The following is a 24,971-nucleotide window of genomic DNA, read 5'->3' as shown; positions in this document are numbered from 1 at the left end:
AGTGTCCCCCCCTCCACATCTTCTGATACACAGTACATGGCTAGCCACAGGTATAGTAATCTTCTCCTATATATGGTGATGGTGAACGGTAATAACAAGGATTTGAATGCTGAGTATTGTGTAATGTTTTTCTTTTATTCTTAAAGCGATCCTCTCCGGTTTTCAAAACTAAAAAAAAAAGCAACATTTCAAGAAAAGTAATCTTGCAATGCAATTCATTCTATAGAGTACAGACTATTTTCTTTTGTTGATCAGGTTCAGACTGAGCCAAAATGATTGTTTTGACTTGATAAAATGCACGTAAAATCTGCATGCTTAGATAGATCGAAATCGTTTTGGAAAATAGCTCTTCAAACACACACACACACACACACAAAACACATACGGCAGCAAAAACCGCGTGGGGCCACACTAACATGTTTTAATACCTGTTTTACATGTCTGACCATCTCCCTTTTTCATTTCTCAGCCATGGAAATGCATCTTCTCATGTGTTTGGCCGCCGCTACACTATTGCCAGGTATCAATCTAAGCAACCAGTAAAATCAACTGGTCACAGTAATTATTGCATAATAACGTTCATGTGCCTCTCCAGTTTGTCATGGGTGTTCAACAGGAAAGGGGTTCATCACAACATTTCTTCCAAATTACCAAGAATCTGCCTTCTGGCAGAGATTCTTTTATGAAAATGACCATAAACTTGAAGTAGTTCTGACAGCTTTGGGCTCTGCCGCCGATGTCCACATTCAGGTCAGAAATGCTATGGAGTATGTTTCTGTCGGTAGTGCATGTTAGGGAGACAAAAAAGTTTGTTAATCAACGATATTATTTTTGTTCTTTAATCTGGATGTGTAGGTGTTAATTGACACTCTGTAGTCATAGACACTGTAACTCTAGTTTTATAATGTTAAGTCTTGTTTCACAAATGAGTGTAACGCGTCAACCTGCAGGTGGCTTCTGTGGACTTCTCCACGAAGCTGACCCTGTCCGCAGGTGAAACCCGTTGGGTTCGTCTACCGCTTGGAGCAGAGCTGCAGCAGCAACTCGTTAACCAAAAGTCAGCGGTTCGAATTTCATCCAGTGCTGACATCTCTGTGGTCTCTTTCAACCGACGCCACAAAACAGGCGACGGAACGGTGGTTTCTCCAACCACAGCGCTCGGTACAGAGTACCTAGTATTCACGCCGCGGGGAGGCTCAAGTGACATGGACAAGCTCCTGGCTATCGTTAATGGCGAAAGCCCGAACCCCATCACCATCTTGCCTAGTGCTGACGTGAGGCTACGCGGTGGGGGGCGTTGGCAAAGTGGGAAGCCAGTCATCTTTACCCTCGCACCTTATGCGTCCTACCTTATAAAGAGTCACAACACTTGGACAGGCCTCGTTCGGTCCAAATATGCTATGGCGATCATAGCGGGTCACCAGTGCCTGTCAATGGGTTCGGGATGCGAACACGTCTATGAACAGCTCCCCCCAGTGGCCAGTCTGGGTAAGGACTACATGGTGCCCAGGACAGGAAGCTGCCGGGCCACAAACTGGGCAGTGATCGTAGCGGCAGAAGACAACACGGAGCTCACACTGCACAGGGGCCATCGTTCAGCGCACAAACAGTTGAGTCGAATATTGACAATTTTTTTACGTCCTTCCATATGTGCTATGTATACTAGGGTAAGTCATTGCACACTTTACAGTGAACCCATGCCACTTGCAGGTGATAGGGACCACGTGGATTGTGAAAATCCAGGAGTAATTGCCCCCGCCCCCTCCCCTGATTGTCTAAGAGCTATAATGAGAAGTGCATGGGTGTCTCATCTGTTCACCACACTCAAAAACAAAGATTAATTCCATTGTTTGCTCAAGAACTTGCTTCATCTCTTCAAAACATAATTCCCCCCTAAAGCAAGATCAAACCTAACATAAAAAATGATTGACCTTGCCTTCCAATTGTGTAGAGAGACTTTTGTCTTTTGTTGAACGTGTTAAGACTAAGCCAGTGATTAGGAGGTAACAGGAAGAGGTGATTGTTGTCCTTAAAAGAAATAATTTCGATCAGAATGGATAGTGTTTCAAAGTGTTGTGCAAACAACTTTTCATTGAAATAAAATATGGCTTATTTAAACCAACAGGACGCTGAAGACAGCTGGACTCGTCAGCTTCCAGAAATTGATCAACAAACATCCTCTAGTTGTCAAAAGCAACAAGAAAGTCATGGCGCTCCTCCTTAGCAACAATAAACCACATGACCCATTTCTGATGTCACTGACCCCCACCTCTAAGCTGTCCAATGACTGGGCCGTGGAGACAGTGGATGGGCTCTCCAACACTGTGGCCATTTTGTCAGAGAGAGAGGGCTCGTCAAGTGTGAAAGTGTGCCTGAAAGGGCATTGCTTGTCGCCTCGGTGGAATAACTTAATTTCAGATCAACAGTGGGTGTGGTCTAATGTGGCGGTGGGGGCAGAGCAGAGTCATGTGACAGTGGAAGGGGACGCACGTATAGCTGTCTATGTCTATGGTGGCAAAAGTCGGCATGCGTATGGAACTGCTGGAGTTTGCTCTGCAGGTGCACACGCACACAGATTGACACACACAGACATGAAATCAGATGCATGCAAAGGCTAACACAAAATTCAGATATCCCGCCATCGTGAATGGCTGAGCTGTCTTTGCAGTTAGTGTATTGTACATGCGTCCGTTGTGTGTTTTGTAGGAACCCCTCCTCCTACACTCCCTAAGGATCCCTGTGAGGACGTCAAATGCCGACAAATGGAAGACTGTGTGGATGGAAGATGTGTGCATGTGTCCACAGCAACCTGTCATGCCCTTGGGGACCCCCACTACTTGACATTTGATGGCAGAAGTTATGACTTCCAGGTAAGGTCACTGACTGTGCATCAGATAACGTGACACATGCGTGGCTCTCTTAAACGTCACATTTCGTTCTTCAGTTCTTGAGAAGTCTTTTTGAAATCCACATGTACTGTCAGGCTTGGTGGCGGTCATGTTGCAACCGTAACAGATTTTTTTTCTTCCAAGTACAAGATGTTACAAGTGTAGCCAATACAAGAAACATCAGATTGTTTAACAGGACTTTAATTGCCAATGGAAAGTTCTCAAAGTTTCATTGAGATCCAGATCTGATCAAGATGCAAGAGAACAAAATATGATAATCGTATCCCACATAATATCCATCCATCAATCCATCCATTATCTGGGCCGCTTATTCTCACGCGGTTTGAGGGCCTGCTGAATGGAGCCTATCCCAGCTGTCTTCGGGCAGTAGTAGGCGGGGGACACAACCTGAACTGGTACCAGCCAATCGCAAGGCACATATAGACAAACAACCATTCACCCTCACACTCACATCAAGGGGCGATTTAGAGCATTCAATCAACCTCCCGTGCATGTTTTTGGAGTATGGGAGGAAACCGGAGTACCCGGAGAAACACCGGGGAGAACATGCAAACTCCACACAGGAAGGCCGGAACCGGAATCGAACCAATCACCTCTGCACTGCGAGGCCAACATGCCAACCAGTCGACTGCTGTCCAGATTAATAATTATTCACAAATAATAATAATAATAAACTTTCTCGGGGCCATGCCAAAAAAATACACCTTTAGCTAATCCATATTGTAAAAAGTGGCTGCTCAAACATTAAATCAATCGTAAAATTTATGGATATTTAATACAAGGTTAACCAACTGTGGCTCAGCGATGACATGCGATAGATAGAAAACAAAGCACCAGAAGGTAAATTGGCTCTTTTCTGCCATCAAGGTGTTCAAAGAACTTAATAATGATGCCTCCTTCAACAATTCTACTCATGATTTCTGATGTTGTCATGTGTTGTCATACTTGCGAATTTGACAGCTGAGTCCAATACCGAATACGACTACTCAGCACCTTGCTGGCAATGCTGGGGAAGTAAAGCCACCGCTTTCAAGTTGAAACAAAACCAACGCAAAGAACTATTCGCGTTTGGCATGTCAGAGTGAGATATTGCTCAGTGCTGAGCTCCATGAACACGCACCGCTACGTTTTCTCGGTTGATAAACCAATGGCTCTGATGGCGTAGGTTTCTGTGTGTCTGATATTTCTTCCAGGGTTCCTGCACTTACATTATGGCAACGGTTGAAGAGAAGGCGCCGGGCCTTTTGCCTTTCACCGTGTCCACTAAGAATAACCACCGAGGTAATCGGCGGGTTTCCTTTGTGAGGACCATCACCGTCACTGTTCACGGGCATACGATTATCATTGGCAGACACAGAAAACAAGTCCAGGTAAAACAGTACTCAAAATGACAACAATGTCCAATATGAAATTGTCGCTATGAAGGTCGGTATGCAGTTGAAAGAAAAGACAAGTGAGGGTGGGTGCACAGTGAAAAGATGTGTTGAAATTGAAATCACTATTACACTACAACTCATGTTCTTTGAAATGAAAAAAAAAGACAAATGCCTAAATTGTGATCGATTGTTTCATGGTTACTTTCAGGTAAATGGTGAACTGCAGTATTTACCAGTCATCTTATTAGATGGGAAGATCTCTGTGAAGTATAGCGGGATGTATGCAGTTCTCAGAACTGACTTTGGTCTGACTGTGAAATATGATTGGAACATGAGGCTTTATGTCACGGTGCCATCGTCATACTACAACCACCTTGGAGGCCTCTGCGGAAACTACAATGGAGACAAAACAGATGACTTGCCTGAGCCAAAAGGTAACCTTTTGGCAAGTGTGCGTTAGGGACGGGGTTCAGTAGTACCCCAGCCAATGGTGCTGTGTTTTTTTATGTAGCCTGTGTGTGCGTATTTTTGTTGTCCCATATAAAAATTCGACATCACAAGACCAACCGTCAAGTAACTTTTAACAGTCTTTCGGTCAAGGCGTGCTGATGAAATTATTTTGTCCTCCAATTTATCATCCCCCTATTCAGAGTAAAGATTTTTCAATTATTTCATTTTTCACGATCATAGAGATGTTAGGTAACATTTGTCAAAATGAATGATTAACGGGGTATAAATATCAAACTATCCATTCTTTTTAATTTTCAACCGTATCAAAATTATGTGTAACTGTTATTACTTGACTGCCATGATCCCTTAACTGGATTAATGACCCGTGTAAGTCATTCCAGAAAAACTAATATTGAGCTTCAGCAAACCGAATACTTCATTTACCGGTAATTCAATCTTTATTTAAATGGGCTCGTCCCATTGGGGGGGAGAGCGCTCTTTTCCAAGGGAGACTTGGTCAAGAACAGCAGCAGTTACAATTTCAAAATCAAGTACACTCAAATTTACACAGATCATATTAAACAGAAAAAAGGGCATACATTTGACTGCCATGAAGATACTCTCTCCTCAAATGATGCAACATGGGATTTCTCACAATCCCAAAAAGTAGGTTGCAGTCCATTCATTTTAGCCAGATTAGTGTCTTATATCATTGTGCATACAAACAACAAAAATGAAATCAATGATCATACTGCAACAGATAAATTGAGAACTCCTCTGGAAAGGTAAAATAAGAATATTTTGTAACGCCATTCAATCGACAAAGCAGTTTGTGATGTAAATGTTGCAGGGTCTCGCCTCTCTGCTGTGCTGAAGATGATCCAGCAGTGGAAAATAAAAGATCCTGATCCGTTCTGTCATGATAATTGTGGTGGGCGCTGCCCCACGTGCTCACCGGAGAAGCAGGCCTACTTCCGCCACCCCAAACAATGTGGGATACTAACACAGGCAGATGGACCGTTTTCATCCTGTCACAAAGTGGTCAACCCGTCTTTATACGTAGACAACTGTGTCTATGATGTCTGCATCAATAAGGGTAAGCAAGAGAAACGCAAGCCCTCATCAAGCTAAGATATCTGGTGCATTAGAACCATTTATCTACCAAATATGTTGATTTGATTGTGTGGCCTTCCAGGTGCAAGACAGATTCTCTGTGAAAACCTGAAGAGTTATAATGATGCCTGTCTCTCGGAGGGAGGAAAAGTCAAACCTGAGTGGAGAATGGTCTCCAAATGTCGTAAGTGACTGAATAAGAATCGAACGTTAAAGGTTGAACGCAACCCGTTGGGAACGATGTTCGCCTTGCAATTGGTTCGGCTTGCGGAACTTTTTTTTTAATGGGAAATATTGGGAAAAAAATGATGGAAACCATTCCGTAGCCAAATGGTCTAAGCGACAATAATTCCAAAATGTTGAAAGAAATGATGACCTCAGCTGAAAAAGAACCTTTGACAGCCATCTTACAAAGGATTTCATTCTAGGGCAGAAAGATTCTTGAGAACTTTCTAAACCCTGTTCTTCATGATCTGCCTTCTCTCCCCAGCTCTTTCCTGTCCAGCTGGCAGCCACTATGAGGCATGTGGGTCAGCGTGTCCTGCTTCCTGCGGGATAACAGACAATGAAAAGCAGTGCGCTGCGCCCTGTGGGGAGGGATGCCAGTGTGATGCAGGACTCGTGCTTAATGGAGACAGGTAACCTGAGAATGTCGTACAGGTTCCAGAGTCATCGGAAGCTCTAAGAGACACGGTGTCGAGACAGTGGTGCCTTGACTTCAAGCGCATGCCCTTTCGGCTGTTTCTTGAACGAGTCCCCGATACAATACATAATGAAAACACTCGCAAGGAGCATGAAGGAGACGCTCAGAGTTGCCAAGCCTATTGACTCCAACTTTCTGACATCACTAACTTAGTCAGGCCTCATACAAGCACATGAGTACAACAGTGTGCTTGTTTGTGTGACTTTTGGTGAAGAAAAAAAAATTAAGTTACTTCTATACCTTCGCTTTTATTAATTATATATATTTTTCACATTTCACAATGCATAGAACCATACGTGCTTTTTAGTAGCACAAAATTTGGATGCTGTATTTTTTTTCTTTTGACCAGGTAAGGCTGGAAAAGATTCATGTTACTTCAAGTGATGTGAATGGGCAGTATTGAATGTATGTATTTTGTATAAGTGTATGTATTGAATTACGCGTTTGGTGACAGAACAAATCAAACTCGCAGAAGTGAAGGTAGCACTGCGTGTCAGACATTATCAAATGCTTCCTTGTCTTTCCTTCAGATGTGTTCCTCAATCTAGCTGCGGGTGCCGGCATCAGGGCAAATATTACCCATCAGACACCGCTTTCTGGGCGGACAGCACTTGCACTACCAGGTGTCAGTGCAACAGTGGTAATGTCAAGGTATGATTTAGTAGTACATGAAATATAGAAAAGTACCGCTTTCTGATAAAACGATAGCTATTGACTTGACTTTCTAATTGGTTATCGTGTTGATCGATGGTTTCTTTGATTGTTTCTCTGCTGAAGTGCACATCTGTTACCTGCAAGAAGAAGGAGCACTGTGCCTTGAAAGGGGGCGTAAGAGACTGCTACCCAGTATCCTATGCCACATGCCAGGCAGCTGGAGACCCCCACTACAGAAGCTTTGACAATCGGCGCTTTGACTTCCAGGGCACTTGCACCTATGTTCTATCGCAACACACTGAGGGTTCAAACCAAGGCCTGCTTCCATTCCAGGTGCTTGTCCAAAATGAGAACAGAGGACGTAATAAGCAAGTGTCTTATGCCAAGTCTGTCTCTCTCACTGTGCTTGGCTACACGGTCAGCATGAGTCGCGTCGACCAGGGGAACATTCTGGTAAGCCTGATAATTGCACTTATCACTCTTTGTCACTGTCCAGTGAAGTGTACTCATGCATGTTGAAAATGTATTGTGTTTCATTATGATTTCAATTTAAAATCGTAAAAGTGGGCCAAAAAGGTAGCACCACCTTATAACAGGGGCACACTTGGTTTCAGAATTGGTTCTAAATATTCCATAACGAATTTGGCACAAATACAGAACATTATGAATTGATATGAACAGGTTATTAATGCCATTATAAAGTCATCAGTTATTAGATAAACAAATGCAGATAAATTGAGCAAAAACAATTATTTGGCAAGCTAAAGCCTCTCTTGTGTATTATTTGGGGGCCTATTTTCGTGCTCGGCGCAAATCTAGCACAAAGTGTGGTCTAATTGTGCGCATGGGTGGAATTGTGTTTCTTTTGGTAGTTTTGTAGACGTCAGAAACGGGTGTTTGCTCTGTTGTGAGCGTGACCACAGCCGGCTTGCTTCCCGGCCAACGGAAGCGGCACCTCTCGTTCCCTTTCAATTCAATGCAGGAGAGGCGCACGGTCTACATGGCAGAATAAGTACCGTGGTATTGAAAATAGAAACTTCTGTGATTTATTTACTTTAACTGAGTTTACATTCAAACCTCATGGGACAGTTGCAGTGTTTGTAATGTAGCATATCCGATTAAGACTCATTGTGTAAGTCATTGTTTTTTTAGAAACACTGAACCACACCATCACAAAAAAATGCACAGTGCTAAGCCTGCATATTTAAAAGACATTTTCACCATTTTATGACCTTGACACATTTGACTCCTTCTTTCTGCAGGTTAACAGCCGCTCCATCAATTTACCTTACATCACAGAGGACGGCATGCTTTCCATCTTTCGTCAAGGTTACTTTGGAATTGTGAAAACAAACTTTGGTCTGACTCTCAAGTTCAACTGGAACAGCCATGTTAGCTTGACCCTTCCCAGTTCATACTCCTCTGCTACATCTGGTAAGACCTGTAAATGGGCCTAGCTTTGAATCAGTACTTTCCAGAGACATTTTTCTTTAAAATTTTACTTCCACGCTTTACCCATTTATTAGCATTATTTTTGTCCTCTTAATTAAGAAAAACTTACCATGATGCAATTCAACTATTTTGTTGATGTGTTATTTGAATGTTTATTCTCTGTTAGGATTGTGTGGAAATTACAATGGGAAACCTGGTGATGATATGCTGCAACCTGACGGCACGCAAGCAAAACATGTTAATGCATTTGGCCATAGCTGGAAGGTGTGTATGATGAGGACTTGAGAGCTAAAGTCCAAAATTAGTTTCCTTGAATTCTGCATTTATTGTTCGGGAAAGTGACGTTTCCATAAATAAATAAAAAAAGGCACAAATCATTTAAGGCAGGGGTGTCCAAAGTCGGTCCTCAAGGGCCGCTGTCCTGCGTGTTTTCCAGCTCTCCAAGGAGCAACGAGCCTGATTCAAATAAACAGGGTCATTCTAATGCTGCTTAAGAGCTGGCTGATGAGCTGATCACCTGAATCAGTTGTGTTGCAGCCGAGAGAGCTGGAAAACAGGCAGGACAGTGGCTCTCCAGGCCCGGAGCTGCACATGCCTGATTTAAGGTCTACACTGAAGAAAACCACAGTCACAAGAACACTCTTTCACTCACATATCTTCACTTAACCCTTTCATGCACCAATAACGACCAACCTGTAACCTGATAACATGATAAACTGTCCGCTGTAGTAACCGCTGTCCCTGAAAGGGTTAAACAGACAGCACAGCCACGACTGTGTTAGTATGAAAACCGTGCAGTACTTTGTCATTATTTTCAAAAGGAGCCTTCTCATTCATGCTGTGTAATGTACAATAATCCAAGTGATGCGTGGAAATGGATGGCAAGTTCTGTACAAGGCATTAATGAATAATATACAAACAATAGGTGATGGAATACTTGACACGTGTTTTTTTTTTCACCTCTTCAGGCTGGAGGAGACTCCGGCTGCATGAGTGACTGCCCTGATAATAAATGTCCCGAGTGTGAGCCTGCGCTGCTTTTACGTTACCAGCAAGGGCGCTACTGTGGCAGAATTGCTGACAAATCTGGGCCTTTCGGGTAACAGTCCAATTCTTAAAACATCTAACGTTAGCACTCCTCAAAATTGTTTGAATTCGTTTGGTCTTAGGGTGCTATTTGGAGCAAAGGTATTATGTACAATCTGCACCCTGTTTCTTTCTCTGTCCATACAGAAAGTGTCACAACAAAGTTGACCACTCTGGCTTCCTGAAAGACTGCGTATTTGATTTGTGCATGTACCAAGGTCATGCTACCGCCTTATGCAACAGCCTTTCGGCTTTCAGCACTTCTTGCCAGGAGGCCGGAGCTACAGTGGAGACTTGGAGAAGCGAGGAGTTTTGTCGTAAGCCCTGCACTCGCACAAAGAAACAATGGTGTCATCTATGATTGAGGGACTAAATTGAAGCAAATTTGTTTCATAATATTGTCAGATTCGATCAACAACTTCCAATGGGACAGGTCGGGAAGTCAACCCCCCATCCAGCTATAAAAATAATTTAAACAGATGGATGGCTGACCTGCCGAAGCTGTTGGTGTCCCACCATTGTATTCCTCATACAAAAACGACACCGTTGAGAATGATTTAGTAACATCAATGCTGTGTATGTTTCTCTTGTGCTCCAAGCTCCGCTATGTGGTACAAACAGTCACTACGAAGTGTGTGCCCCGACTTGCCAGCTTACTTGCAGCGGTCTGACACCCCCTGATGGATGCGATGAAAGCGCCCCCTGCACTGAGGGTTGTGTGTGTGACGATGGATTCGCGCTGAGCCATGACAAGTGTGTTCCGCTAACAGAATGCGGTTGTCAGTATGAAGGCCAATATTATCAACGTGGCCAGGTTAGTGCATCTGTGACCGTGTTTTAATTTGCTGCAGCGTCAGTGTATTGCCACTGATGTTTGTCTATCTGTCCTCCTCTTTTAGGTTTTTTATCCCAGAGAATCGTGTAACACTCAGTGTGTCTGTGGAGACAACGGACAAGTGCAATGTAACCCCGAATTTCGCTGTTCACATCACGAAAAGTGCGTTGTGACAAACGGCGTGGCCTCATGCACTCCCAAAAGTGTTGCTTCCTGTTCTGTTTTCGGAGTCGGATCCGTTCTCTCTTTTGACGGGAAGGTAAAAGAAGTGTTCCTATCCTAAAGAGGAGTTCCATTTTTTTCTGAAAATGATGGTCTAATCCTTTGTCGTCTAGGCATATCCTCTGCTGGGAAACTGCTTGTTCAAGTTGTCTGAGGTGGAGGCGGGAGAAAACATGGCCCCTTTTTCAGTGTTGCTTCACCAAGTAAGCGACAAAGACGGCTATTTTTCTCGTAGCGTGGAGCTCCAAGTGTATGACATTGAGATCACCATGGAGACTGGGATTGTTTGGGAGATTAAGGTATGACCTCACAAAACGTTGCTGATTCAAACCAGATTTAGTCACATGAAATGTGTTTTCCGCGCAAGACAAAGTGCCACCAAACACATTACACTCGCTCTGTGCGTTTGTGCGAGTCAGGTGGATGGCATCAGAGTCTCCCTGCCTGCGTCACTGGCAGATGGAAACGTGCAAGCGTATCAGAATGGCATCAACATCATCATCGAAACGGACTTTGATCTAAAGCTGACTTATGACGCCGTAGCGGGCATCGTGTTACAGATCCCATCCACCTATCAAGGCTTACCATCTGGTCTCTGCGGCAACTATAATGGCCAGTCATCAGATGACCCGGCATCGGAGGAAGCAAAGCCGGGAAGCACCTCCGATTTCATCGTAGAGAAGGATGACGTCACCTGTGAGACGGGTTGCGGAGATACTTCCTGTCCTGACCCGAATGGACAAAAAACCCCAGAAGCTGAAAAGGCTTGCGACATCATCAGAGCTCGGCAGGGGCCGTTTTCAGGATGCCACGCCACGGTGTCCCCGGTGCCTCACTTTGACGCTTGTGTCAGGTTTGGAAATCTGCTGACAACTCAACAACTACTGATCCAGTATCCCGCCCAAAGAAGGCTATTTGTGTCATAGCAGCACGATCGTGTGAAATTTACCAAAGAGTGACACGATAATGTTGGAAACCCACCCTAAAGGGACGACGCACCTATGTCGAAAAACACACTTTCCCCCGTAAAAAGGCTCAACACACCATTAGTTACGATCCAAAAAAGCTTTGTCTTACTGTTTCTAATCGAATTGTTCTGTGTATTTTGCAGTGTTTGTCCTGATTGTTTCCTAAATATGAAAATCAACTTTTTTTCCCCCCCCAAGGGAAATGTCCTCAGGAGAAAAAGACCAGGAGGTTCTGTGTCGTCACATTCAGAATTATGTGGGCGCTTGCCAACTAGCCGGCACCAAGATTAACAGATGGAGGAGTGACACTTTCTGTCGTGAGTCTGATGTGAATTGTTGAAAGTTGCCGATGTACATGCGTTGGTGAGAATTGGAGATCTATTCATCCTCAAGCCTTGTTTGACTTTTTTTTTTACCCTCTCAACTGGTCATTTTTGGTGATGATCATTACAATATGTTTTCCTTCAAATCGATTCCACGCAAATGCGTTTTCATCCTCCCAAACATTTGATGAATGAACATTTTCAAATTGAAACCGGTAATTGCAATGTAAACAGTCAACTTTATTTTCCTACGGTCTTCTTTATCGTTGTAGCTCTGAAGTGTCGAGCAGGGAGTCACTATGAGCTGTGCTCCTCCTCCTGCTCGTCCACCTGTGCCTCTCTGGAAAGGTCAGCTCCCTGCCCAGTGTGCCAAGAGGGCTGCCAGTGTGACGATGGACTCACGTCAGATGGGGACCGTTGCGTGCCTGTGGAGCAATGTGGCTGCGTAGTGGACGGGCACTATTACAAGGTCAGTTTCAGCAACAAATGATGTCCATTCCCTCATCCTTGGTTCGTACTAGATGAAGGAGCGGGGTAACCCAACCCTCAACGACAGCGGGGAGGAGATTCCTATCAGTGACAATGGAAGAAGGCGGCACACATCGGGATGGCTCTAACTAACTTTGGGTATCCTCAACGGGCCTTTGTCAAATCCGCCAGATGTTAAAATAGGAGGCGGAATGTGGTGGTCGTTTACGTGGCTGGTTGATCAGAGAACATCGGAAGGATTTTTTTCGAAACATACAACACACTTGAAACTCCATCAGTACTCCCAGACAAAAGCTGGTTCGTTCCCTGGTAGGAAATCAATCGGTGTCTGTTTACAACAATGTCCTGATAGCTCTCCCCCAAAAGATGATCTCAAGCCACGAGAAAAGTTTCTAAAGCAAATTTGTCATTTACCAGGCACATCTTGTACCATCAACAACCTTGTTGTCACCATGCGAGGCTGGTGACTGAACACCCGCCAGGGGACACACCCGACAGAGACATAAATAGGAGGACTCCTTAACTAAAAAGTTTTTCTCAACCAATATAAGCGATTGGATTCAGCTTTTACAGATTGCAGGAAAGCAGTTTTCTTTTTTTCTTTGAATAGTCTCCACTGATAATCGTTCCCATTCAAGGTCATGCCACAAACATTCGATATTATGATGACCACGCGTACACAAAGATGATAAAATGTTGCATGCGACTGCTCAAAGCCCTATTCATGCATTCATAGAATTCTTTCATATATTCCATGTCAAGTTTAGCACGGACCGCTGACCGAAGCTCTTTTTTTTTCTTCCTCTTCGAAAAACATCTTGACAGTCAAATACCCCGATATTAAAGGAAGATTGCTCTGAGCACTGCGTCTGCCAGTCTGGCCAGTTCATCTGTAAACCCACAAGCTGCCAGGAGGGGGAAGAGTGCACCACCAAGGATGGGATTATGGGTTGCTTCTCCACAGGTTAGTGGTCGGGTCAGTCCAAGGACATCTTCAAGATGTCACTCCATGGAAATAAGGCGAAAAACTACAATTTGGGCTCTCTTCGACCTCATCATGCTCTCATACTGATTTTATTTGAAATAAATAGAATGTATGTAACTCTGCCCGTGCCTCTCCTGCAGACTTAACAGCGACACACTCCATTGAGAGCTCGATATCAGAATTCTTGTCTCGGAAATTAAAATATTTCACCTAAAACATGACTGAATAATTTCAACTGGTAATTCAAATTCTGTTGCATTGACATTTTCTTATTTTTGCAGACCCCTGTGCTGAAGTTGTGTGCAGGGCAAAAGAGCACTGTGAGGTCTCAGAAGGTCAAGGAGTGTGCGTGCCCGATGCCACTGTTCTATGTTGGGCTTTTGGCGACCCGCATTACACAACGTTTGATGGCTGGAGTTTCTCTTTTCAAGGAACCTGCTCATACGTTCTTGTCAATACCACAGGTTTGTAATTCAAGTAACTGTTTCAGTTACTGTCTGTTCCGTTTGCTTGAGGTTTAACATTACAGGCAACATTGTCGAATCGCAAGTTTTAATCAATAATGGAGTCAGTGAAGGTTTGTGGAGTTCACCATCCATCCATTTCCCAAGTAAGATTGAGCCCGGCTGACTTTGCCCCCCCCCCCCTCCCCGACTCCTAGCCCACCCACAGCCTCTGTCTGAACATCAAACATATTTGGGACGGAGATATCAATGAACTCCTGATCTTATGTGTGTTACAAAAGAACTTGTTTTAACCACACCAGGTGCTGATCCCTCCCTGCCAGAGGTAACTGTGACAACCAAAAATGAGCTCCGTGGGAACTCTGAAGGCTCCTTTGTGCGTTCGGCCTCCGTGGAGTTGTTGGGCCGCACCATCTCCATTCCAAGGGATGAAAGAGGCTTTGTGTTGGTAAGTCTAAAATGCTTGAGGTGAAATGTAGGGAAAATCACTGTAAAGTATAATGTTTCTTTTCGGAGCCGGAAGATCTGGCGAGAACCCTGCAGGTGACCAAGCGCGACTGGATGATTGTAAAATGAATTGTCTGTTTTGGCATGTTGTCGTTCTGCTGTGCTGCGATTCACATTTCAGGTCTTACCTGACTGCTCTTTCTGACTGTACCATTATAGGCTGGCTCTGTAATTATTGGATGGTTGCCATGTCAGTCTTTCTTATGAAGCATCAATGAGTGGTCGTAAACATAGCTTAGACTCACAGCCAAAATCCGCATTCGCGAATCATTTACTTTTTAATCAGCGAGTCCCTAAATCAGCTCAAATTGTTTTACTACGGTAATTGTACTTTTCCCGAAAACAGAACTGACGGTGTAAAGCAACGCTACCGTTTCTGTTGTTTTGGCGTGACCCGTTCTGACTCGAATCTTAAAATTCTGATTTGGCATTCATTAACGGTCAACTCATTTCTCTATTCTAGTCGCTACCTATTTGTGCCCAGATCTCGTCGTCATGTCACTAAGTATGTGTACATGCTACAGCCCGTACAGTTTGGGGAAATGCAATACAACTACATGTGTCATGGGAACTTGGCTACAATAAGCGAGTTGATGTCGAGAAAAAACACAATTGAAAGTGGGTTTATTCCGATCATTTCAGATTGCTAGGAACCTCGATTAACTCTGTCAGCACCATGCTTATCACAGCACAATTTTTATTCAGATTCAGTCATTCCGGGGAATCATGCCTTCACATACCGGACCAGTGCAATTAATACCACTCTATATCTCTCAATTTTCCCTCTTTAGGTGGATAATATAAAGACTGGTCTCCCAGTCTTCTTAGACGGAGGCAGCATTTCTATAACCGAGTCAGGAGTAAGAGGCATCCTGATGAGCGATATTGGAGTAACTGTCACATTTGACTGGTCTACACTGGTCATGGTTTCCCTCAGCAGCAGCTATTATGGTAATGTGGCTGGGCTCTGTGGTAACTATAATGGCAACAAGGACGATGAGATGACGATTCACGGAGGAGCCACCGCAGTCAATGTGACAGAGTGGGCGGGAACGTGGAGCGTCCCTGATGGTGACCCATTTTGTTACCATTACTGCGATGGCGTGTGTCCTCGGTGCTCTGAAGAGGACCGCTTAAGGTAACGTACATCAGATCACATCCGATTAGAGATTTGAGGTCAGTTTGGGAGAATGTCTTGGCAACGGACACCCTTTAGATCGACATCGACAGTGTATTACGTGAACAAAAGCTTGGCAAAAAGTGACCACGAGCAGGTACGAACCTTGTTACCCTGTTCATTGTAATCAATGACAAATAAAGACATCGAGACTGGAGCTGTAACGCATTTTCTTATAGTATCATAGTTATCTTGGAGACCCATTCTGAGTTCAGAATGGACCAAACCACTTGTCCAGTACAGTGCTGACTGAAGGCACATTTGGTACTCCAGTTTCCTCCCACATTCTAAAAACATGCACGGGAGGCTGATTGAACACTCAAAATTGTCCCTTGGTGTGAGTGTGTGTGAGCGTGGATGGTTGTTCGTCTCTATGTGCCATGCGATTGGCTGGCAACCGATTCAGGGTGTCCCCCACCTACTGCCTGAGGACAGCTGGTATGGGTTCCAGCACCCGCCGCAACCCTCGTGAGGATCAGCGGATCGGAAAATGAACGAATGAATAAACAATCAGTATAATGACAACTTTACATGACAGCAAGGTGTCATTTCTTCACAATTGTCCCATTGAAATTGTATTTTAATGTACTTGTCAACCATTTTTATGAACTGTATTTGGCCCCAGAGCAAATTTATTTGGACATGCATTAATTTGGACATGTTCACATAATTCAATCATTGTTTTTTACGGTACAAAGCGGACAGTTTTTAAAAAAGAAATGTGTTTTATATCCCTTTATTCTTACTTTCAGATACACTGGTCCTCAATTCTGTGGGATCCTTGGCAATAAAGAGGGTCCTTTTTCTCGCTGCCATGCAAGTGTTCCAGTCGGGGAGCCTATGTCAGACTGCTTGTACGACGTCTGTGTCAACGCAGGACGACATGAAGTACTTTGTGAGTCCCTGAGCAATTACCTTGCTGAGTGCCAGGAAGCTGGAGCAACCATGTTGCCGTGGAGACAACTGGCCAATTGCAGTAAGTTTTTCCCATAGACCATTGGTGTCAAAGTCAAGGCCCGGGGGCCAGATCTGGCCCGCCACGTCATTTTGTGTGGCCCGCGAAAACAAATCAAGCATGTCAAGTTCCATGATGCTTGTTAAAGTCTGAACCAAAATTTCAAATTGTCATATGTAATCCACAATAATAGTCATTATTCTTGACTTTTGATTTTAAAACTAGTTTTATTCATCAATTTGTTGTGCGCTCTGTATCTAATATGTGGAAGTGATTAAACATGTATATGTTTTCCCAAAATTCATGACGGCCATCCAAGGCAAACCATAACTACAATGTGGCCTGCGACAATAATGTGTTTGACACCGCTGCCATAGACAGTCGATAGATACCATTCACATGGGATGAGGGTTAGGCCGGCCTGCAATTGGTATAATTGACACCCTTTAAAATTGTGCGCAATTTTTTGGTTTGTTTAATTCATAATGGATTTTGCTGTCCTTGTAAAAGAAGACTCTTCAAGTCTTTATTATTGTATTGTTTCACTTATCAATGGTTATAGTCAAACGGTAACTAAAGTATTTTCACACATGCTCTGTCTCTGTCCCTACAGCTATTGAATGTCCAGCCAACAGCCATTATGAGGTGTGTGGCCCAGCCTGTCCAGCCAGTTGCGGTGCTCAGCCAGAGGTTTGCCACAAGGCCTGCGTTGAGGGCTGTTTCTGTGACCAGGGATATGTACTCAGCCGAAATGGGTTAATATCAACATTTTTCCCCCCCATCTCCATCTGATAAATGTGACCTAATTTAAAATATCTGCCCTAATTTTATTCGTTGGTCATTATGTGGTCTGTATGTATGCCAAGAATGCCATAGAAAAGGTAAGCCAAGTGAAAACAAGAGAACGGTCACAGCAAGACAACGACGTAGCTCAAGTCAGGTGTCTAAACAAATGCGCCCAAGAGGCCTAATCTAACATTACCCTCCTTTATGTATGACTGCACCATCTCTACCAACTTTCACAACCCCACGTCATGTTGCCCTCTATAGCGGTTTTGCTACAATGCTATCTTGCAGCCCGGTGGAATTTGCTACATGCAAACCATTGGTGGAGGTTTCAAGGGCTAACTAAACTGTAGGAGGTGGATCTGATCAACTATCTGATCCTAGTTTAAGGGATTTTCCACGGATAAGACAATGACAGGAGCCTTTCTGTGACACCTTTCCATGATCCAACATCCTTTTTGGCTCTGCAATGCTGCTTTGATGCTGAGGCGCTCCTGATCTGGCACCACCAGGGCTGTCCGCGCTTACTTGAAGGCCTTTGACCAGAAGAGGGGGATCTCGCTCCTCCTGAGGCCTGTTCAAGCCTCTAGCACTCTACCAGCTAGCAGTTTTTCAGCCAGCTGATTACCCAGTCAGCCTCTTCCTGGGCTTATCACTTCCTCCCTGTTGGGGCAGCTGCTCTCATTAATTGGTCAGTGGATTCCCTCAGCCAGAACACGCACTGAGACTTCTCCTGCTTGTATCCGATGCAAATGGTTTGCAGTGGCAGTTGCAACATCTGCCTGTCCGAGAGGTCTGCTGTGTAGATTCAGCAGGGTGATTGCCAGCAGTGATATCTCCTTGCTGTTCTAATAGTTGCTTCTGACACGTTGACTCGTGAGAGGCAGGCTACGAGATTTGGCTGGTTTGATCTTCATTCTCGCCCACCCGCGAGCTTGTCAATCCTCTTCAGCAGTATTGCCGTACACGCTGCTATGTGGACAATGATGGCATTGACGTCCATGTAGCCTCTTATCTCGTCTTCGTCATCCATTTAACATCGGCCACAGGGCTTGCGTCGCCAGAGCAGGCTCCGAGGGCGGCCGCAGGGCTTGCACCGCCGGAGCAGAGCTGGAAGAGGCCGGTCGCTGGGCTTACTAACGCAGTCGTAAAATCTTATTTAGATTACATTAGTAGTTGTATGAAAAGCACTTGTAGGCAAATAAAAAAATTGTCACATGTCATTCTTATAATATCCATTGTGATGTTTTTCAGGTGTGTTGAAAAGGAGAAGGGCTGTGGTTGTAACCATGATGGCTACTATTACCTGCCGGGTGAGGTGTTCTGGGCGGACTCAAAGTGTAAAGAACAATGTGTGTGTGATGCTGCGACACAAACGGTACAATGTAAGCCAAAGGGATGTCAAACTGGCGAACGGTGCCAAGTTGTGGATGGAGTCCAGGACTGTTATCCAATCAGCTTCAAAACCTGCTCTGCACGTGGAGATCCTCACTTCTACACCTTTGATGGATTAAAATTTGACTTCCAAGGCAACTGCGTCTACCGGCTGGCCACTGTGTGTAAAAACGCTGACGGTCTTCAACACTTTGAGGTACCGTACATTATCAATAGAGGATTTGTTGTTGCACATGGAAAATGACTGATGTCACCTCTTCTGTTTTTCTGCACTCTCCACTCAATTTACCCACTCTTGCGGATCTATGTGTAAATTCTAGGTAAACCTGGAAAATAACAATCGTGGAAACAAAAGAGTTTCCTATGCCAAAGTGGTGATTGTAAAAGTCTTTGGAAACACATACAAATTCTCAGTGGACTCCCCATATAAAGTACTGGTAAGAAACATACACACACACACACACACACATACGGAATTTAAATAATGCGTGTATTTTTTTGCTGCAGGTGGATGGGCTAAAAAACTCTCTGCCCTTCTCATCCAATCAATCACTGGTTCAGGTTTATCGTAGGTACAGGCTGGCTGTCCTTGAAACCACATTTTTAAAGGTATGAAAAACTTTCAAAAACAATTTACCGTTGTGGTACCAACACGTCCCCTCTAATAAAAAAAATCATTTTATCAAAGACATACTGCGGGCAACAAAAGAAGAGGGACAATCCACAACAGTCGTAATTTGAAATTAACGAAAGTGGAATTTGCAAATCAGAAATTGAAAAAAAAATGGCAAGCCACATCAGCTGCAAGCTTACAGATGCAACAATTCCCGTGCCAAACTCCAGACATAGATTTTGCAGTGTGTCCTGGGTCACCTGCAATCGGGGGGGAGAAAAGATGGACCATTTTTGTTTCTTACCATAGGAGGTCCAGAGTTGCACTTTGTTTGGTTCCTCACCTAGGACCTCTATTCCCTAGTCGACCCTATGTGGGGCATAAATTCCCCAGCAATTTAGCTCTGAGGGTTACTGGGAAACACAAACGCCTCCTCCATAAAAAAGATGACAGATCAATGAGGGGGTACTCCAGTGCAGTGAATTAAAGAAACAAAGAAGCATTTTGTTGGAATAATCTTTTTTTTTTGCTCTGCAATTAACCCATGCAACCCAAATAGCCTAACTCGAACGATGGGCGGACGACTAACCAGCATGACTACATAGTGGTTCGGTCACGTTGGGCGAGTTCAGTCCTCGATGCGCGGGCGTACCATGGAGCAGACACGGGAGGCAAGAGCGGCTCCGACCACGTGCTTGTGCGTGCTACCCTTCGCATCAGACTTAAAGTTAATCGCCCTCCATTACGCACCACGCGGATTGATGTCGCGAAACTGAAGCTGGATGGAGGGAAGAATTTTCAAGTGGAGGTCCAAAACCGCTTCGCTCAACTACAACCGGCTTCCAATGAGCCGCAGCAGCAGTGGCGGGAACTCAAATCTACCATCGTTGCAGCTGCATGCGCACACCTCAGCTCCACCAAACGCCAGAACCGTGACTGGATCACTGCAAACACTCTGGCCCTTGCAGAACGATCCAGGCTTGCACCAGTAACGGGAGCAGCCAACTGCCGCGAACTACGGCCACTTACCACTCGGGCGATTCGGGCAGATCAAAATGCCTATTGGTGCGACTTTGCCAAAGAAACTGAGAGGGCCGCCGCTGTGGGAGATACCCGCAAGCTTTATCAGTTGGTAAAGAAGGCGAGCAGGGAATCCGTTGGAGTCCGCGAAACAATCTGCACAGTGAACAGTTCTGTGATAACCTCCGTAGAGGAACGACCGCAACGTTGGCACGAACGCTTCGAAGTCCTACTCAATCACCCACCACCAGTGTTGGCGCCTGTGCTTCCTGCAATTGATGAGGAGTACGACTGCAGCTCGGACCCGCCTACAGTCGATGAAATTCGAGGCGTCCTGCATCAGCTCAGGAATAATAAAGCCCCAGGTAAAGACGGCATCCCGGCGGAAGTTTACAAAAGCGACATTGACGTCTTCGCAGCGTGACTTCGTCGTGTCTACAACGCCGTGTGGACGTCCGAGACCATCCCGGATGACTGGAGCGAAGCAGTGTTAATACCCCTTTTCAAGAAGGGAGACGAGAAGCTGTGCACCAACTACAGAGGCATTAGCCTTCTCGATGTGGCTGCAAAATCATTCGTCGTCCTTCTGCTGAAACACTTCCTGATGGCCCGTGACCACCGGACTCGCCCAACTCAGGGTGGCTTTCGCCCCGGAAGGGGATGTGTAGACCAGCTCTTTTGCCTGATGAAAATCCATCGACCCGGAGCAACGATGGGCCTACCAACAACCAACAGTCGTGTGCTTCATCGACTTTGCCGCAGCATTTGATTCAGTTGACCGGGGTGTGTTGTGGATGATCATGAAGGCTGACGGGATCCCTGTGAAACTGCTTCGGCTCATCCAGGGATACTACCGGTCAACCCGAGAGTGAGACCTGGCCTGTGAGAGTGGCTGACCGGCGCTAGCTGGAAGTCTTTGATAACGATTGCGTCCGCCGTATTCTCCGCCGCCGCCGATCGGACCGGGTCCCCACTGCTGACCTTCGTCGCTGCCTGCACCTTCGCCCCTTACCAGCGTGTCTCCTGCAACGCCGACTCCGTTGGTTCGGGCATGCGGTACGCCACCAGGAGGGCGAGTTGATCAGGGATGTTCTCCTTCCTGCTCCTTTGCCAGCCTGGCGCAAGCGGCGTGGTGGACAAGTCAAGACCTGGGCCACCACGATGAAAGAAGACCTCGGGTACCTTTCCGGCCCCCAGGTGGTGGGTCTGAGACGGTGGAACCAGGACTGGCTGAAGCTGTCGGTTGACCTGGCACAGGATCGCCGCGCTTGGGCCGCCATGATCAGGGATGTCGTGCGCGCCAAGGAAGAAGTCGGTTCAACCCGCCCAGGGTGAAGGCCGTTGTAAACAACAACAAAACAAATGTTGTAAACAACAAAAACATTTGTTTGCTTTGACATCATCAAAGCAAAGCTTATGTTTGCTTTGATGATGTGTGAGTTTGAAATGGCGAAAATATTTCTTCATAAAATTTCTCTTTGTTGTATGGTTAGGTGTCTTTTAACTTTGCGAGTGCAGTCAGAGTGGAGTTGGCGACGAGTTATCACGGGACTACGTGTGGGCTTTGTGGAAACTTTAACGATAATCCTGCTGATGACTTGACGCTGCCCAATGGGACGCCAGCTTCCAATGCCAACGAGTTTGGAGTGAACCAGTGGGTGTCCAACCGGCCAGGATGCTCTCAAGAATGTAAGCTATCTACTGACTTTTGTACTCTCTATATGTGCTGCTCACGTTTATTTGAAAAAAAACCACCTTATATAATCCTGAATTCATCCATTTTCGACTTCGTTTATCCTCACAAGGGTCGCGGGTGTGCTGGAGTCAAGCCCAGCTGTCTTGGGGCAGTCGCCGGGGTACACCCTGAACTATTTGCCTGGCATCATATAAATAAATAAATATGGGTGTGTATATATATATATGTGTGTGTGTGTGTGTGTGTATATATATATATATATATACACACACACCTGGCCTGTGAGAGTGGCTGACCAGCGCAAGCTGGAAGTCTTTGATAATGATTGCGTCCGCCGTATTCTCCGCCGCCGCCGATCGGCCGATATATATATATAGCGATGCTGCATCATCAGTAGATGAATGAGGAAACAGTGTGAAGCGCATTGAGTGCCCAAGGTAGAAAAGCGCTCCAGAAGTAATAATAATAATAATACATTTTATTTATAAGCGCCTTTCAAGACACCTAAGGACACTTTACAACAACAACAAAAAACACAAAACAATACTGGTTGACCAGCGGCAGCCAAATGCGCCCGCGTTCACTCAACCCGGAAGTCAGAAAGAAACCACAAGGGAGGGAGAGGGGGAGGAAAAAAAACCACGCTCGAACTATCCTCATTTTGAAGATAATTTGAGTAAGAGTTGACAGCCCATTCACCATTCATGCAATGAATAGAAATCTTACCACAGTCTACTATGCCATATGTATCTGTACCGTATGTCTTGATATTGCTCTGTAGACATCAGTCAACTATATGTATGAGTATATGTCTGTATGGCTCTGCAGACAACCGTGAACCACCCAGCCATACAGTAGGTAGCTAACTAAATACTGTACCTCTACATGGGTCCGCTGACAAAATTAAACCACACCAAATCGTCCTAGCAGTGTTAGGGTAAGCAAGCAGCTAATGGCACTAAACTCCCCTTCAGCATTCCGGAGGAACTTAATAGACATAAAGTTGGAAAACCCCTTTTCAAATTTACTCTGAGGAATGACAAGTCTTTGTGAGTCATTCACACTAACTTTTGGCAGCCTAATTCCAGCAGCCATTTGAGTGAAATTCAAAAGGCCACCGCGCTGCAAGGGACAGATTTTCCCAACTGCAAAGTACAATCATAATAAAACGTACAGTATATTGTCACCTGAGGGTTGCTGCAATGTAAGATTAAATTGACGCTGATGTGCTTCTGCTGACAGGTAAGGACTGTGCCCAGCCCCCCGACCCTGACATGAAACCACCAAGCTACACATCAGTCTGTGACATCATCACGGCAGAGGATGGGCCCCTGGCCGACTGCATAGGCCGGGTGGATTCCAAGCAGTTCCGTGAAGATTGTGTCTATGACATGATGTTGACTGACGGTAAACAGGAAGCTGCCTGTGACATCATCAGTGACTATGTGGAAGAGTGTCAGCTGAAGGGAGGCTGTGTGAAGTCGTGGAGGACAAGGCAACTCTGCTGTAAGTGCAATAACTCTCTTCTTCACTCGCTACAGATACTTGCGTCAAAGAAAAAAAGGAGAGTGTTTGAGTGGCAATCTGTCTTAACCATTACTGTGTATGACAGGGATGCAGTGTCCAGCCAACAGTATGTACAGCGTCACAGCTCCTGGCTGTCCGCTCACCTGCACATCTCTATCGGCACCTGTTGAGTGTAAAACTCCACCCAGTGAGGGTTGCATGTGTATCCCCGGTTATTTTTTGAGCCAGGTAAGGGACTTTGATCATTATTATTGCACGTGGCAACTCAGCCTCGTTAGCATGGAAGAGTCGGACATATTCATTCAATGCTTTTGCCTTTTCCGCAAGGGTCGCTGCATGCCACTAGCTGAGTGCGGGTGCCGCTTCCGAGGTCACTACATTGAGTCAGATGAGGCATTCAAGCCAGACTGCCATCAGCTGTGTGCATGCCAAGGAGGGGTGGTGTCCTGTAGGAGGATGCCCTGCCGAAAACCTCAGATGTGTGGAGTTGTCGAGGGGTCACTGGGCTGCTATGACATCAGGCAGTTATCACTCAGCCATCGTGAGAAAAAATGATTCATCTCACGCAGAACTTTTTCAGTGACCATAAGACAGTTTTGGGTGGGTTAATTAGTAGGCTAGACTAATATAACTTTTACAATTTGTAAAATTACCGCTATTCTTATTTGGATGATTAAATAATTCAGACTTTCTTAAATGATGAAAGTATTCCTTCACCTTCGATGTGATAAATGAATGACGACTCATTTCTATTAATTGCATTTAAGACCCATGTGGTAAGTGAAAACACATGTTTGAGCTCCCATACTTTGAAAATTAATCTGTTAAAATCTGATCCATTCAGTTTCTCTTCTCAATATTAAATACATTTGTGCAGCATTTGTGGCGTGCTTGTGATCTATATTCAACTTGCAGATAGCTGGATCTGTCGTGTGGACCATGAACAGCATTGTATTCATCCAGTGGTCAACTGGTTAGCGCGTCGACTTCTACCCTTGGTGGAATTTGCATGTTCTCACCGTCCCGGTGTATTCCTGTTTTCTCCCACATTGCAAAAACATGCACTGTAGGTTAATGGAACACCCTACATTGTCGCTAGGTGTGAGTGCGAGCGCAGATGGTTGTTCGTCTCTGTGTGCCCTGCGATTGGCCGACAACCGGTTCAGGTTGTCCCCACCTACTGCCCAAAGCCAGCTGGGATAGGCTCCAGCACGCCCGCGACCCTTGTGAGGATAAGCGGATCGAAAAATGAATGGATGGATGGAA

The 24,971-nt window shown here is 45.1% G+C and overlaps 1 protein-coding gene across 1 annotated transcript; it reads left to right on the top strand.

Annotated features, from left to right (window-relative positions):
• Positions 1–407: 407 nt before the first annotated feature.
• Positions 408–24,658, top strand: LOC127601366 (IgGFc-binding protein-like). The gene is made up of 35 exons (XM_052066547.1): positions 408–520; positions 596–750; positions 951–1,609; positions 2,126–2,559; positions 2,707–2,870; positions 4,103–4,279; positions 4,494–4,719; positions 5,586–5,831; positions 5,931–6,032; positions 6,339–6,486; positions 7,082–7,202; positions 7,329–7,658; positions 8,468–8,639; positions 8,824–8,921; positions 9,626–9,756; positions 9,891–10,060; positions 10,343–10,557; positions 10,643–10,837; positions 10,914–11,099; positions 11,220–11,653; positions 11,967–12,085; positions 12,364–12,560; positions 13,406–13,544; positions 13,847–14,029; positions 14,332–14,477; positions 15,328–15,674; positions 16,466–16,689; positions 17,282–17,423; positions 18,709–19,045; positions 19,170–19,286; positions 19,357–19,458; positions 21,976–22,171; positions 23,421–23,684; positions 23,791–23,933; positions 24,033–24,658. The coding sequence occupies exons 1-35, from the start codon at positions 472–474 to the stop codon at positions 24,258–24,260; spliced, it is 7,296 nt and encodes a 2,431-aa protein (XP_051922507.1). The 5' UTR covers positions 408–471; the 3' UTR covers positions 24,261–24,658.
• Positions 24,659–24,971: the final 313 nt, after the last annotated feature.

The sequence above is a fragment of the Hippocampus zosterae genome, chromosome 5 (assembly GCF_025434085.1).
Source record: "Hippocampus zosterae strain Florida chromosome 5, ASM2543408v3, whole genome shotgun sequence".
NCBI classification, from domain to species: domain Eukaryota; kingdom Metazoa; phylum Chordata; class Actinopteri; order Syngnathiformes; family Syngnathidae; genus Hippocampus; species Hippocampus zosterae.
This window is presented reverse-complemented; position numbering and strand designations above follow the sequence as displayed.